Source organism: Hermetia illucens, chromosome 6 (assembly GCF_905115235.1).
Source record: "Hermetia illucens chromosome 6, iHerIll2.2.curated.20191125, whole genome shotgun sequence".
NCBI lineage: Eukaryota > Metazoa > Arthropoda > Insecta > Diptera > Stratiomyidae > Hermetia > Hermetia illucens.
The window spans coordinates 10,061,045-10,074,470 of record NC_051854.1 but is presented as its reverse complement, the minus strand read 5'-3'; the positions used below and the strand labels follow the sequence as shown (position 1 = coordinate 10,074,470).

Sequence of the window (13,426 nt, the reverse complement as noted above, 5' to 3'; positions counted from 1 at the left end):
CTGCGAACGGTGACCGGTACCCAACTTCTAAGCGGGCATGAATGACTTATCTGCACAGGATTGGGAAGGCGTGATCTCCTGATTGTGTGTTCTGCAATGGAGCGGCGGACGACGCTGAACACACATTTTTCTCTTGTGAGGGGCGGCTTTCGTCAGCAGCTTTATGCAGACCCAGGGGAGCTCTCTCCAGACAACAACGAAGTGGATTGAATTCGACCTGCGGAGGGATCGAACGGTAAGGGGTTCTCTGAACTGACAATTCCCTTTCTCAACTCCCCTCTCGTGGGTGAAAGGAATATTCCTGACTTGAAGGCTCCCAAAGCCGGGAGAGGAGATAACAGAGAGATGTTTAGTTGGTAGTCCGACAGCGTACTGTTGCGGGAGTGCTACACTGTGCGTAAACGCATTCACCTACCCTACTCCAAAAAAAGACGTTAACATCGCTGGATCAGAAAACAGGAAATCAAAACAACGCTGAAAGAATGAAGTATGGATGGCTGCGTTAGGGAAAAGGGGTCGAAAATTTGGTAGAAAATGGAGATATCGTTTAGAAAACTCACCGTTAATATGCACAACTTGAGAAAAGCAGGTGGTGTACCGGATTCTTTCGTAAATCTGGAATTCGACTGCTCCTTTTCCGAAGGAGCCCAAGTTTCTTCTTTAAATCTGCTGTATAAGACACAGGCGTTCCTTCTGCTTCAATTTCCCGTCCCTTCGTCCAGAAACTGTTCATTTTTCCGCCAAATTTTCAGCCATGATTGATAGTCGGCTGCCATTGACTGCCTTAATAAATTCATTCTGGACCATTTTAGGAAAGGAATTCCGCAAATTAATCGCCGAGGACAGAACCTTAGTCTCTACAGCGAGGATGACTGATGAGACCGGCTTAATCTCCAGAATATTTTGAGGAAAAAAAACATTTTTATATTCACATTAGCCTCAGATGTTGCACCCGAAACCATTCTCAATTTAATTCCTAAGAAAAGTTTTATGTTTACAATATTTCACTTAATCAATTCACTGAACGCGCATAAACAAAGGATTCCCGTCGAATTATTCCCTAATTTCCCTTAGCCTTACGACATCCTGCAAAGAGAGAAAATTCAGGGTCAAAGTTTATCCCGGGCCTTCAGCAAATGTTCTACTTACGACTCTATCAGGGACGCCCTGAGCTTCGTCACGACGCTCGTCGGCTGCGCTTGATTCAATTTGAACACACTTTCGATGACTGAGAGCTCGGTGGAGGTGGTGGTCATGCCGCAGAACGAGCACCAATCGTTCACGACCATGCCGGCGGCGAGGACTTCGCTGCCGCGGTTCACAGTGCCTGCGACCAGCGGGACTTGCAGCAGCGACGACAACTCGTCCTGGTCCTGTGTCGAGGTTTTCGGGTGCACCAAGCCGCCCTGGTTGCTGAGTACTGTGTAGGAGCCGACCAGCGTGTTGCCGGCGATTGTTTGGCGAAACACCTCCACGTTCAGGACGTCGCCAATGATTTCTTCTGTTTCCTGGAGGGAATTGGAAGCGTGTTCTGTTATTGCAAAGAGGGCAGATGTCCTCAACTCACCTTGTCCAGGTCGGGATGCACAAGTGCGACATAATCATTGCAAGCAATCACGTTCCCAAGCGCCGAAAGCCGCTCCTCCACCCTCTGGATCTTGACGCTGTCCGGCAGACTGTTCCTGAGATGCTGGAGTTCCACATCTGAAGTCGAGCTCGGTACCAGGAGCCCATTTTTGTTGCCGACAGAAAGGCGGCCGATGATGCGACAGCCACCGATACTCGCGTGAACAACAGGAATCGTTTCCGCCAGCTCAGATTCAAACACGCTAAAAACAAATCACAATTATTTCACAGGTCGGTGACATGCGAGTGCGGGGGTGCATTCCCCGAAACAATTTCACAACCGCTCGCAACACGTGTGCCTTGTCATAAACATAACCTGGGACGATGCGCAGCTGGATGCCCACTTACCTGTAAAATGTTTCGGAACCGCCTATGGCCACCAAACAGTAAGCATTTGTTAATTTAGTGAACACACCGATGTCGTCGTTGTTCTCGAATTGCACGCGAAGAGCCATTTTGTCGATGTTTACAATGTTTTCACTTAGTTTCTGCGGAGAATCCAATGCGCCCGGCGACCACAAACTTCGACTGTCAAATTAGAAGTGTCAAGTGGTCAATTGGGAACCAGACATTTATTTGTCAAAACTTATGGCGAAATGAGAGAGCATGTTCGGCGAATTCGTGACGCAGTGGCGGATTCTAGGAGTATTCCCTGTAGAGAAATGACTCACCTGATTTTGTTTATCAATTGCATAATTTTTATATCGGCTTCTTTCAATCTATTTTCAATGTAAACAAACATTTGTTTTATTGTGAAATTAATGAAATATGAAAATAAGGAAGATGCTATTTGTTAGGAAGAAATTTTAACTTCTAAACCTGCAAATCCCATTATTACAGGCGGCATTAATTTTAAAAAAAAATCCTCCAAACTTCATGACGATTACTAGACTGCATACGAAAAAATGATATCTTTTGCTTTGGAGATAAAAATGGAGAGTAACAACGTTAAATAAAATCAACTTTGGAATGGGAGAAAACTGAATGTACTCGTATCTACAGCGACCCAAAAAAATATTCGACATGTGAGCACTATTACAAATATCCTACAAAAACTAAACTCAACAAAGAAATAATGTTTGAATTAACAAAAACGAACCATTTTTAACCTCCTAGGCCATTTCAAAGCAAAAAAAAGTATTCGACATAAAACAAAAGTACAAGAAGGTAGGGTAGGTATCAGTAGCCCCTCCGAGGAGTCCAATTATCGCTGTGGTGCGCCATTGTGATGCCACAAACTCCTAAGACCGTGACTGCTGTTATGGGAGCAGGGAGGTAGAATCTATCCGGCTCGGTTCTTCAGAGCCAGCCCGTAGCAATCACGAAAGAAAGCAGCTTTCCCACCCTGCAAAAATCTCTTTGAGGTCCCCAAAGAATGGCTTACCCAGTATCCGTAGCCTGACTCTAGCTAGAGTTGGGCAATCGCAGAGAAAGTGCATGAGGGTTTCCCTTCCTTCTCAGCGCTTCAGCAATGCGAGTTGTAGGGTATGCCGAGCCTAGCCCCCTGGCACGGGAGCTCTCGTGATTGGGATATGTTATAAGCGGGCCAAATTCTCCTTGACACAGCTTGTAAGCCTTCGCCATCTCAGGCCCGCGGCTGCTAGGTAGTGCGAGTAGACTCACCCCCCGACAACCGCCAGCGGAACACCGGCTGCATTCGCCGAAAGACCGCAGAGAGCAGAGCCTCGCCTGGCCAATCCGTCAGCCCGCTCATTCCCCTCTATTTTCCTATGCCAGGGAACCCAGAGCAGGGTGATCTTGAGCGTGCGGTCCACACGGTTCAACGCGTCTCTGCACTGCCTGGAAGATGTCGATGAGTACAACGCCTTGATGGCCGCTTAGCTGTCGGTCATAATGCCTACGTTACGCTTGTGGCTCGAATTTCGCTCCAGCCATCGACAGACTTCCAATATCATCAGTACTTCCGCCTGGAATACACTAGTGAAACCTGGGAGACCATACGACTTGGATACTCTCTGTGTATTCGAGAAAACCCCCGCGCTGACTCCATAGGCCATCTTTGATCCGTCGGTAAAGAATACTGAGTCATAGCCTTGCAACACGTCGCCGGTCTTCCACTTTGCCCTAGTTGGAAAGCCGACAGCAAAGTTTCTCGTGAAGTTCAGCTTGCGTGTGGCATAGTCCAGGAGGGATTCCCAGATTTCCCGAGGTACTTCATCTAAGATGTTACTGTGGCCGTAGAACTTCGCTGCGCAGCATCCAGACTCATGTAGCCTGACGGCGCTGCACGCTGCAACGTATTTAATGTGGAGGTCTAGGGGGAGGAGATGCAGGAGTACATCGAGAGCGTCTGCCGGGCAGGACTGCAGAACCCCAGTAGCACCTGCACACGCGGTTCTTTGAATCCTATTAAGCTTTATCCTATTGTATTTTTTGCTCAAAGCCTGCCACCATACAATAGAGCCGTACATCCAGAGAACCATCCTCGACCGGAGACCCCATTTTTTTGCAAAGCTTCTCTTGCAGGCATAGAATACAGGCATTCATAACCCTCAGTTCTATGTTCAATCTCCAGAGTAGCTTTGGATCCAGGATTACACCCAGATACTTTACATTAGAGGAAAGAACTAATCTTTGTTCATTCAGCCGTGGTAGATGGAATTCAGGTATCCTTGTCTCGGTGGTGATTAGCATCAGTTGCGTTTTGGTTGGGTTTATGCTGAGTCCGCCTCTTGCGCCCCACAGGCACACCTTTCACAACGCTCCTTCTATGATGTCGGAGCTGATCGGTCGTGAGCCATGTTAGCCGAGGAAATATACACGTTCTCTGCACCCGCCTGCTCCAGCTTGACCACGACTAGATCGCTGGAATCCAGGTCCGGACACAGAAAAGCGTGCAAACTCTTCCTCGCGAGAATACATGCTCTAGGTCTATCCTGATCAGTGTCTCCTGTGCTGTGGAATAAATTAAAATATTTGTTTTGGAGCCCTTTAATGGTTCGGTCGCCTCGGACCCAGGGCTCCTGTGTTAGTGCGTTGTCGATGTCTTTCTCTAAGACGAAGACAAGTAGATTAACCGAGGCGCACTTCGAGTGCTGCAGGTTTATTTGATTTATCTGCGTTACCCTCACCATAATCAGCGTGGGGGGTTCGTCAGTTCCCGTCGGACCGTCGATCGTCATTTCCTCCAACAGCTCGTTGGCGGCGTCGATTGGATCTAGGTCGTCGTCCGGCTTTGCAGAGCGAAATACTTTTACTTTTGAATTCCTGACTCCGAACCACTCTTTATAGTTGGCCTTTCTCAGAGCCTCCAGGCACTCTTCGTTTATACGGAGTAGTAAAGGTTGGCTGTTTGTGTGGGGTTCCTCCTCCTTGATAACAACCCAGTCGTCCATAGGAATTCAGGGGTTTTGAAGCCACAGGAATAGGACGAGCTTCTTCTTATTCATGCAGATATTCGGTACCCATATGCGAGTAATCGGTCTCCTGAGAATCTTGTCGTAAGGGATGAACTTGAGCTTTACGCCCTCCCAGGCGTCGCTCGTCTTAGCGACACACGAACCAAGAAAGTCCTTAGAGAACTGGTCCATGCAAGCTATAACGTGGAACCCACGGACCACTTGAGAGGAATCACAGAAGGGGATGAGTCCCGCGTGTTTGCCTTCGGTTTCCAGGAGATGCTCAAAGACCATGCCCGACAGCCTGGCCTCAACACTGGTCCACACCTCCTACGCTAGTTTGCCGCTAGTAGAATTGCCATCCGACAGCACCACACGTAAGTGACTCCTGGTCACGTCCCTGAAGAGCTTTGCAGTTCGTGGTCCGTCAGCTGACGATTGCTGCACAATTTTCTTCGGATGTTGCTTAGCGTCTGAGCTCTTGCCCACTCTGCTCCGCTTCTTATCTTGCTCGACCTCGTTTTGAGATCGATTGGGTTTCAGAGCGATGGGATTCGCCTTCTGCTCGTTTGACAGGCGTTTGTTATTGTATTCGTCAACAATCACCTGGTATTTAGCGAGGTCTTTTTCATCCCGCTCGTCGACAGTACTGGCCTCCGTACTCTTAGCATGGCCTTCTGATACTAGCTCTTGAGCAGGACACCAGTAGAGCTTCGCTTCTTAGCCGCTTTCCGGCGACCGACGTTCTTGCCGGTTTTCACTTTCGAGGGATTGGGTTAGAAGTATTATGTCTGGTACTCGTTACGCCCAGTTTGACGGTACCTCGCTCCGAGAGGTGCTTGCGGTTGGTTTCAGCACAGCGTTGCTACGGCTGGCACCGTGTGTACTGCTCTTGACGGCTACTGTCTCCTGGCTGGAGGCCAGCAGCTCGTCATCCGATGATGCGCCTGGCATCACCCCCTCTTCTTCTATCGTCGTTTTTTGTTTTTTAAAAATTGAGTCCATGTCTTGGTCCCACGACTAGTCCGGGAAAAATGTCCACCCTGGCTGGCCCGACCACCAGGGTAAGAGTCTTATTTGAAACTGAAGGTGCCCAAGGTATTCAGAGTTCGCATACTAAAGAGCAAGCTCACTATTGGCCACGTAGCCCTCGCACTATGCTGTTCCACGTTGAGTTGAGGTCCTATTAGCACCTTCTCCGGTGCAGGGAGGACGCGTAGGTGAGGACGCCACACAGCTTTTAGGGATATCGAATTGGTGGATCTCGGCGCAAAACCGAGTTCTCTGGAGTTCCTTATTAAGGCAGGCCTACTGACCGGATACCGGTTGTTGTGCCGTTGATAATGATCATGGAGGAACATCTAGTAGATACCATTTATGAATTTTTTGTGACTTGAAGTATTCCCTGATGGATTCGACAGGTTCAGGTAGTTGTTGCGTTCCTTGCAAATCTAACTAGGATGGATTCAAGGTGTCCTCATGGAAGAAGATTTTTTAAAAAAGGAAGGATAATCACAGGCGAGGATGGTGCTGACCACATTGCCTTCTAGTGTTCCGATACCACCTTGAATGAAGTGCTTCAACACATTTTAAGGCCAATTAGATTGTTGCCCCAAACGGCAAAGTTCCGTTTTTTTTTTTAAAAAAAATAAACGCAGGACTAACCTTACTTAACCTAATTTTATTGCAAATCATATACATATACAAAATTCACTCTCCCTCAATTACATTCACGACATCCTTGAATTTTTCTTCAATTGCTTTCTTCCAGAAAATCTTCTTAATTGCCTTCAATTTTACAGAATCTTCGGTGTCAACAGTTAACTTGAAAAAATCACTTTCTTCTCGGAATTTGCCATCGATTGATGGCTTCATTGCTGGTAAACTAGGAACTACATCCTTATCGAAGTTGTCCTCATGGGATTCGCTATCCCATGCTGCTGAAAAGATGCCACTACTTTCGGGGGTACCTGAAACTGATCTTTTACGCTTGGAATTATTTTCCCGCCACTGGTTCGACGTATTCAACGGTTGAGGTTGCTGCTGGCTTTTGATCCAATCAGCAGATTGGAATTTGCGTTGATCAGCATCAGCTTCGTCATCTCCTCCTTCTTTCCGTCCTCTGCACAGTTCCAAAATTGTATCGTTGACTTTCTGGAACATTGCATCAAATGCATCCATACTGTCCACAGGAACTGGGTCAATTTCCTCAGTACTCAGAATGTCATCAGGGATGGATGGGGTAGGAGCATGGAGCGGCGTGTAATATCCCTCTGATGTGCATCGATCAGAACGGGGATTAGAGTTACGGACAGAATACTCAACTGATGCAGGAGACGACTGTTCCTTTGGTTGATCTTCTTCATTCGATGATGATTCGGAGAGATCGAAGCGAAGACCATCCATATCAGGAAGTTCATCTTTTTTGCAGTTGTCTGGGAGGCACTGCTTAGCACCTTCGTCATCTGAGCCTGAACATTCACTGAGAGTTGAAACTTTACAAATTGGCATCAAAGGCTTTGAACTGCTACGAACGAATGCAGGGCCATTCCTCGTGGTGGACAAATTCTGTCCTTGCGGTCCTTTCCAGAATTCAGTACTATTTTCTGAGACTTGTCTGATATGTGTATCATCACTTTCATCGCTTGAACTTGATGATGAGCTCGATGAAGAGGATTCAGAACTTCCACTAGTGCTGCTGCTGGAAGAGCTACTACTGCTACTAGAAGATCCACTGGAACGTCTTTGATTCAATTTCGACTTTGAATCCAAAGTTGTGTTTACAGGCTGGAGGTTGTGGGTTGCAAAATTGGGACGATAGTTCATACTGAATTCGTAAATACAAGCAAACTTCTTATCATTAAACCCTTCACTAGCGACGTACTCTTAAACTCCTTAAAATTTTGGAAACTCTGTTCTTAAATGCTATCGTTTTTTGCCAGAATCTTTTCTTTAAAAGTTGAATCCTTTTTAAAAACCATTAAAAACTTCCCTTCCCTTCACTTGTAGGTATGCTTCAGTTACTATTTTTACAATCAATTTAGTTTGAGCGTGAAGCATCTATTAGAGGAAACAAATAACTAAATCTTTTCAATTCGAGTTTTTATCCCAGTTTTCTAACTAAACCGTATCTTTTACAGCCTTCATCCAGCCTTTATGTCCTGCTACCTGGAGAACTGACTAATTAACAACTCTGGTCATTAATGGATTGTCAATTATTTGATTGTTTAATTTAAGGTCCCTTTTCCAAGGAACTTTTAACTCCATCCCTAAAAAAAGATAAATACCTACCTAGTCTTTGAAACTCCCAAGAAATCAAACTAGAAATGCCTATGACCCCATTTATCAAATTTCTAATAATTCCAAGAATAGAGAAATAACGATGGCGTTCCATCCTTTTCGGCAACTTTTTTAGGGGAGGTTGGGGTTTTTAGGGGAGCTTTTTTAGGGAAAGGGCATGATGACCATTCTATTCTAAAAACTCCAAAAGTATTTGAACTTCACCGTGTATCCTTATCCGATGCTCCGATTTGCGAAAAAAAAGTTGCCAATGATTTCTAAGCAGAGGATATGTCATGGATGCTTTCTCCACAGCCTTGTCTTCGGAACTTTGGCATGGGTCATGTTTAAACCTACGAATCCAACCATTTCCAGAATCCATTTCGCCCTGGACTCTAGGTGAGGTATGCTCCATTCAAGGGAACGAGCACTGAAGTCAGCTCATACCACCTCCAGACCATCAAGTCATTGCCAAAAGTCCGTCATTGTCTCATTCGATGTTAGATAAACGGTAAAAAAAACCTTACTTCTAGACATCGGATTTAGAAAAAGACATACCCCCGGCCTTAGGCAAGAACTCGAAATTGTGTGCTGCTGCGAGCCTAAATATCAACGGTACCTGGAAAGTCGAGATGTCCTGAAGCTGAAACTTTGTTCTAGTATTACTCGTTGATTAGCACTACATTAATTTTTACCTCCGCAGCGAATTGTGCAAGTGATTGCATTTGCCAGTTCCACCCTGAAGATTCACTCCAAACCAGCAGCGTGTTCAACGCTCTCACAAAACGCGCCACGAAGAAGACAACGCAATTCTCTTTTTCGTTCAACATCTTCACTTGGTGACCTACCTGGCATGCTGTTCTCCTGTCGGGCCCCTCGCAAATTGCAAACGTGTGCACATAGTTTAAGCAACTGTAAGACTTGGTGGGGGCTATCCGCATTCGTACCTAACATACTATCCACACAATGTTGATTTTCCCACTGCTAAGGAGTTCCACATTTACGAGTTTTTGAGAATTCCCAGAAGTGATACCTATACAGACATTGATTACCTCCGGGCATTCATGCTTGATGGCCTCCGTCACTTCGACCTTTTTTGTGTGAGAATTTTAGATTTCAAGAGAGCGCATAGCCTCTAGACTAGAAACCAGAGCTTTCTCTTCCAGCAGTCCTTTGTCTGTCTTGCAAAATGTACTCATCTTAGCTGTCTTCGGGAGTTAATTTAACGAGGACTCCACCACAGTTGGTTTCGTTTAGTTCTATGCCTACTGTGTAAGTCTGGTCTAGTACAGTCTATATTAGACCACCAAAAATTCTGCATTGTAAAGTTCTCTTTACTCCCTATTAATTAAGGCCTCCCGATGAACTTCAAACAGTTCTATAGTTGAGACTTGGCCGACCTACCCTGCTTAACGAGAAAGGTCGTACCATACTACAACTTTTTGCAACCGTGGGGTGTAAAATTCACAAGATCTTTCCTAGTAGATCGGTATCTATACCGAGTCGTGAATTTGCCCACATGCTGTTTGCTGGAAAAGAATGAGAATGGCACTGGTATCATTATATCTTATGGTTTAACGTGAGTACTCACGGTGTCGGCCTAACCCCAGTCTCGTTTTAAGACACGGAGTGATTTTGTGAACATAATCTGAGCGCCGTTGTGGCAAGCCCAATGATACCAGATCCATCAGAATGGTACTCGTATCAATGAGTCCCATGGTTTAACGTGAATACTCGAGGTATCGGCCTAACCCCATGCACTTTTTAAATTGATTTTGTGACCATAAGCAGAGCCCCCTGTGGCTCAACGATACCAGTTCACACTGAGTGCAAACTCAGCATTGATACTCGTGGATGCAAAGCCTATCTAAAGTCTCTAGCGAACTAAGGAGTGCAGCACTGGAGTTATATTCCACTCTAAAGACCCAAAGGACTCTGCCCGCGATGCGAACGTAACCACAACCCCCAATAAATTCTCACTAGCCAGCCAACTTCAAATATTCGGGCCGAGAACACATGGTCCAGGAACTCTGTGGAAAACCCCTGTTCCCAGTGTAGACTAGGGGCTAATCGCTCAAGGCCTTGGAGCATTCGCCTATTGGATATAGCGTTTCCCGGTGATACTACATGGAAGTTCTCCTTGGTCACTTGGTATTGATTCGGTCGACAGGGTCGCTGCCCCGTCCACCTGCCCGCCAGCTCAGAGCACCTAGGGTGGCGTAATTTGGCTGCATCAGGATCGAAATACTTTACGTGTTTAATTTAGAAATCGTTTCTTAATAAGACGTAATATTGCCAGATAATACGAAATATGGTCGCGTGATTTCAACATTTCCTATATGAAATTGAACCACCGGAACCCTCGAGAAGAGGCTTGCCATCAAGAACGATAAACCGATCAAGCAGAGACATTTGTTTATCCCAAGAATAACCTGGGGAGAGTCACCTGGTCGCCGCCGGTCACCCTAGTGATGAAGCCTGCCAAAGTTATTCCTGCCTTGATGCTCGGAAAGTAATCAGCGTAATGGTCAAAAAGGCTTATCCCCTGCCAATGGTCGACGCTATTTTTAGTCTAAATTCATAAGAAGGGCGGATGGGTCATGTCCGAGAGGGCGTCACATGATTCCAGATTCGTGGAGGTAGAACGATGAACATAAGTCTTCATTGATAGCGATCATGACGCGCTTTAGCTCTGATATTTTGAGAAATTTCGGGATATTCAGCATGGTGTGCACCGTGGCAAAAGAAAATTTATTATTGCACTGATCAGGGAAGCAGAAGGAATACGCAAGTGAAGGGAAGCAGCCATCTGATGATGAAATCATTCTAGACGGACGTTAGCACCTCCTTTGTTACGTATATCCAGAGGACAACTACTAAAACTATCGCTGATTGCAATATGACTAATTTGGCCCGTGCGTTGTGCGTCAATTAACATCCACCTGGCCCTATGGCAAGCACCCTTAGGAAGCCTCTCCTAGATGGCATTTCGCCCCCTTCTCCTCTGGGTTGGCTGGTGCATAACATTGCCATGTTAGAATACATATCCCGCAGTTAATATCCTGTCCAAAACCAATTTCCCTACAGGCTTTGCGGAATGCAATAGGTGCAAAATATCAGGTGTTATATTAAGATGAAATTTCGAGGAAATTTCAAGTCCAAGGTGGAGTTGCCCGAGTTATCATAATCTCAGCAGATGCTGGAATTCCCGTAATATTAGCACTAAGGGCCAAGTGTTTATCCTAGGTTCACTTTTACCGGTAATGTCGGACCGGATCAGATAGAGAGCAACTTACTCTCACTTTCTTTGGTCGCCGGACTCCACGTTTTGGGCTTAGCACCCAAGTACTCAAAAAAGACAACTGACTTGGCACTTAGGTCATATTATGCCCACTAGCATCATTCAGTATCCTTGAAAGAGCGTTTAGTGTCACGTAAACGAAAGTGGACTCAATCAGTCCCCTTGGAAAATGTCTCTCCCTATGCGGGTTCGCTCTGACGTACTCTCATTTGAGGGCGCTGGTAAGATGGTATGCCACCCTTCCATGACTGTTGTGCAAAACTTCACTAAATAGTTTAAAGAGATTTCGCCGACCTGTGCTTCAACTACGGAGTTGAAAATGACTTGTTTGCGCAGGCCAGATACCTGTAGCCGTGTTATTTAGAAGGAAGAATCAGCAGTGGAGAGGACATACATTAATCAAGGCTGACAACCTACTGCATCAACTGAACCGCTCGATTAGGCGTAACGGGATAAGTTACCTTTCACAGTATCAGTGCAACCGTTTTTTCAGTTTAAAGTCAACCTCTCCCTTTCTCGCATCAAGTGTTTACATAATTTGATTTATTTGAAAATTTCCTCACTACAGGAACCTATGACCAGCATCTACTACTTCTGCGAAAAGGCCCTCTGAATGAGGCGCACTGGTATGACATGGGGAACAGTATATTCGTTATAATATTTGGGAGCCATTACTGGCAGTGATCTTGACTGAAAGATTCCGGTCCAGGTTAAGGAGTCTCATGATAATGCAGTGCTACACACCAACGGGGAAGAAGGGGGTTTTCTATGAGCAATTGTTGTCATTACCTTACTCAATGAAAATGAAGCCGCCGGTCTCCCTGCGAAACTCTTCCGCGCAGCCTCTACAGAGTTGTTACTTCCACTCATTTGTAAATGTTCTGAAAGTGTGACAACTGGAGGGTATTTGCTTCGTGCTGTGGCGAATATGTTAGCTAAGAATATCCTGCAACGCATCAACTAGGAGTTGTTTGTCAAGCCAAATTCAGTGGATGTTTTAGGTGGAGACCGAAACACCGCATAAGTGGACTTTGTTTTTTCAGACCTTGAATCTGCTAAAAATAAATTGGTACGTTAGGAAAAATTTTACTTAGCTCAATGATCTCTTGGTATGTGATAATGACACTTGATCTGGGGGCCAAGGGGTTTGGAAGCATTGTATCCCAGAAAGCTCGCCCGTGCTCAAAATCATCCTTTAAGCCCACACCACAAGGGAAAAGTTTGGTAAAACCTTGAGGGGAAAATCTAGTTCTACTAGCTTCAAAGGGTTTTTCAGGTCAAAGACTACATCGGCAACTATAATCTGCAATTGATTTTAAGAAAGCGAGGGTCAGGGGGCCATCTACTACGAGCTGGAAGTAATTGATGGCCGTCCTATGTATCCTATGTATTTTCCTTTCGAAAGGCATCCGGATTTGAATAGATTGGCATCACAAGTGGATTCCCTCCCTCCCCTAATCATGGCATCCCTTTGAAGATCATTCATTCTACCTTAATTTGTTAACTTTTTAACTAATTATTATCAACCTTAAATATCAGCTAGTTAATCCTACCAGTGGATTTTTTCAAGTTTAAGTTTTCAGTTATGAAATTTTCAAAGAAGGAACCTCCTCCTGTTTAAGGATTAACTTATTCTCCTGTTTTTTTTCGTCCGTTTTCAACGTAATTAATATATCCTGCATTTTTTGCACGGCACCCAGATTTCTTAATTTTTTCTAATTAGTACATCCTGAATTTGTTATCGTTCCTCTGAGTCCTTTTTCTTTTATAAGGGCCATTTTCGTAAATAATTCTTTAGTTACAATTTGAAATCCATAATTCAAGGGACAACCAAAACTTATTTTGAAACTGGGATCAATTT

The 13,426-nt window shown here is 45.2% G+C and overlaps 2 protein-coding genes across 2 annotated transcripts; both read right to left on the bottom strand.

Annotated features, from left to right (window-relative positions):
* Positions 1-919: 919 nt before the first annotated feature.
* On the bottom strand, positions 920-2,180 carry LOC119659763 (eukaryotic translation initiation factor 6). The gene is made up of 4 exons (XM_038068024.1): positions 1,975-2,180; positions 1,568-1,829; positions 1,150-1,508; positions 920-1,086 (listed from the first exon to the last, which is right to left on the bottom strand). Exons 1-4 carry the CDS (start codon positions 2,079-2,081, stop codon positions 1,077-1,079), a joined length of 738 nt encoding a protein of 245 aa, XP_037923952.1. The 5' UTR covers positions 2,082-2,180; the 3' UTR covers positions 920-1,076.
* A 4,515-nt stretch (positions 2,181-6,695) lies between these two features.
* Positions 6,696-7,811, bottom strand: LOC119658974 (suppressor protein SRP40-like). The gene has a single exon (XM_038066854.1). The coding sequence runs from the start codon at positions 7,809-7,811 to the stop codon at positions 6,696-6,698; it is 1,116 nt and encodes a 371-aa protein (XP_037922782.1).
* Positions 7,812-13,426: the final 5,615 nt, after the last annotated feature.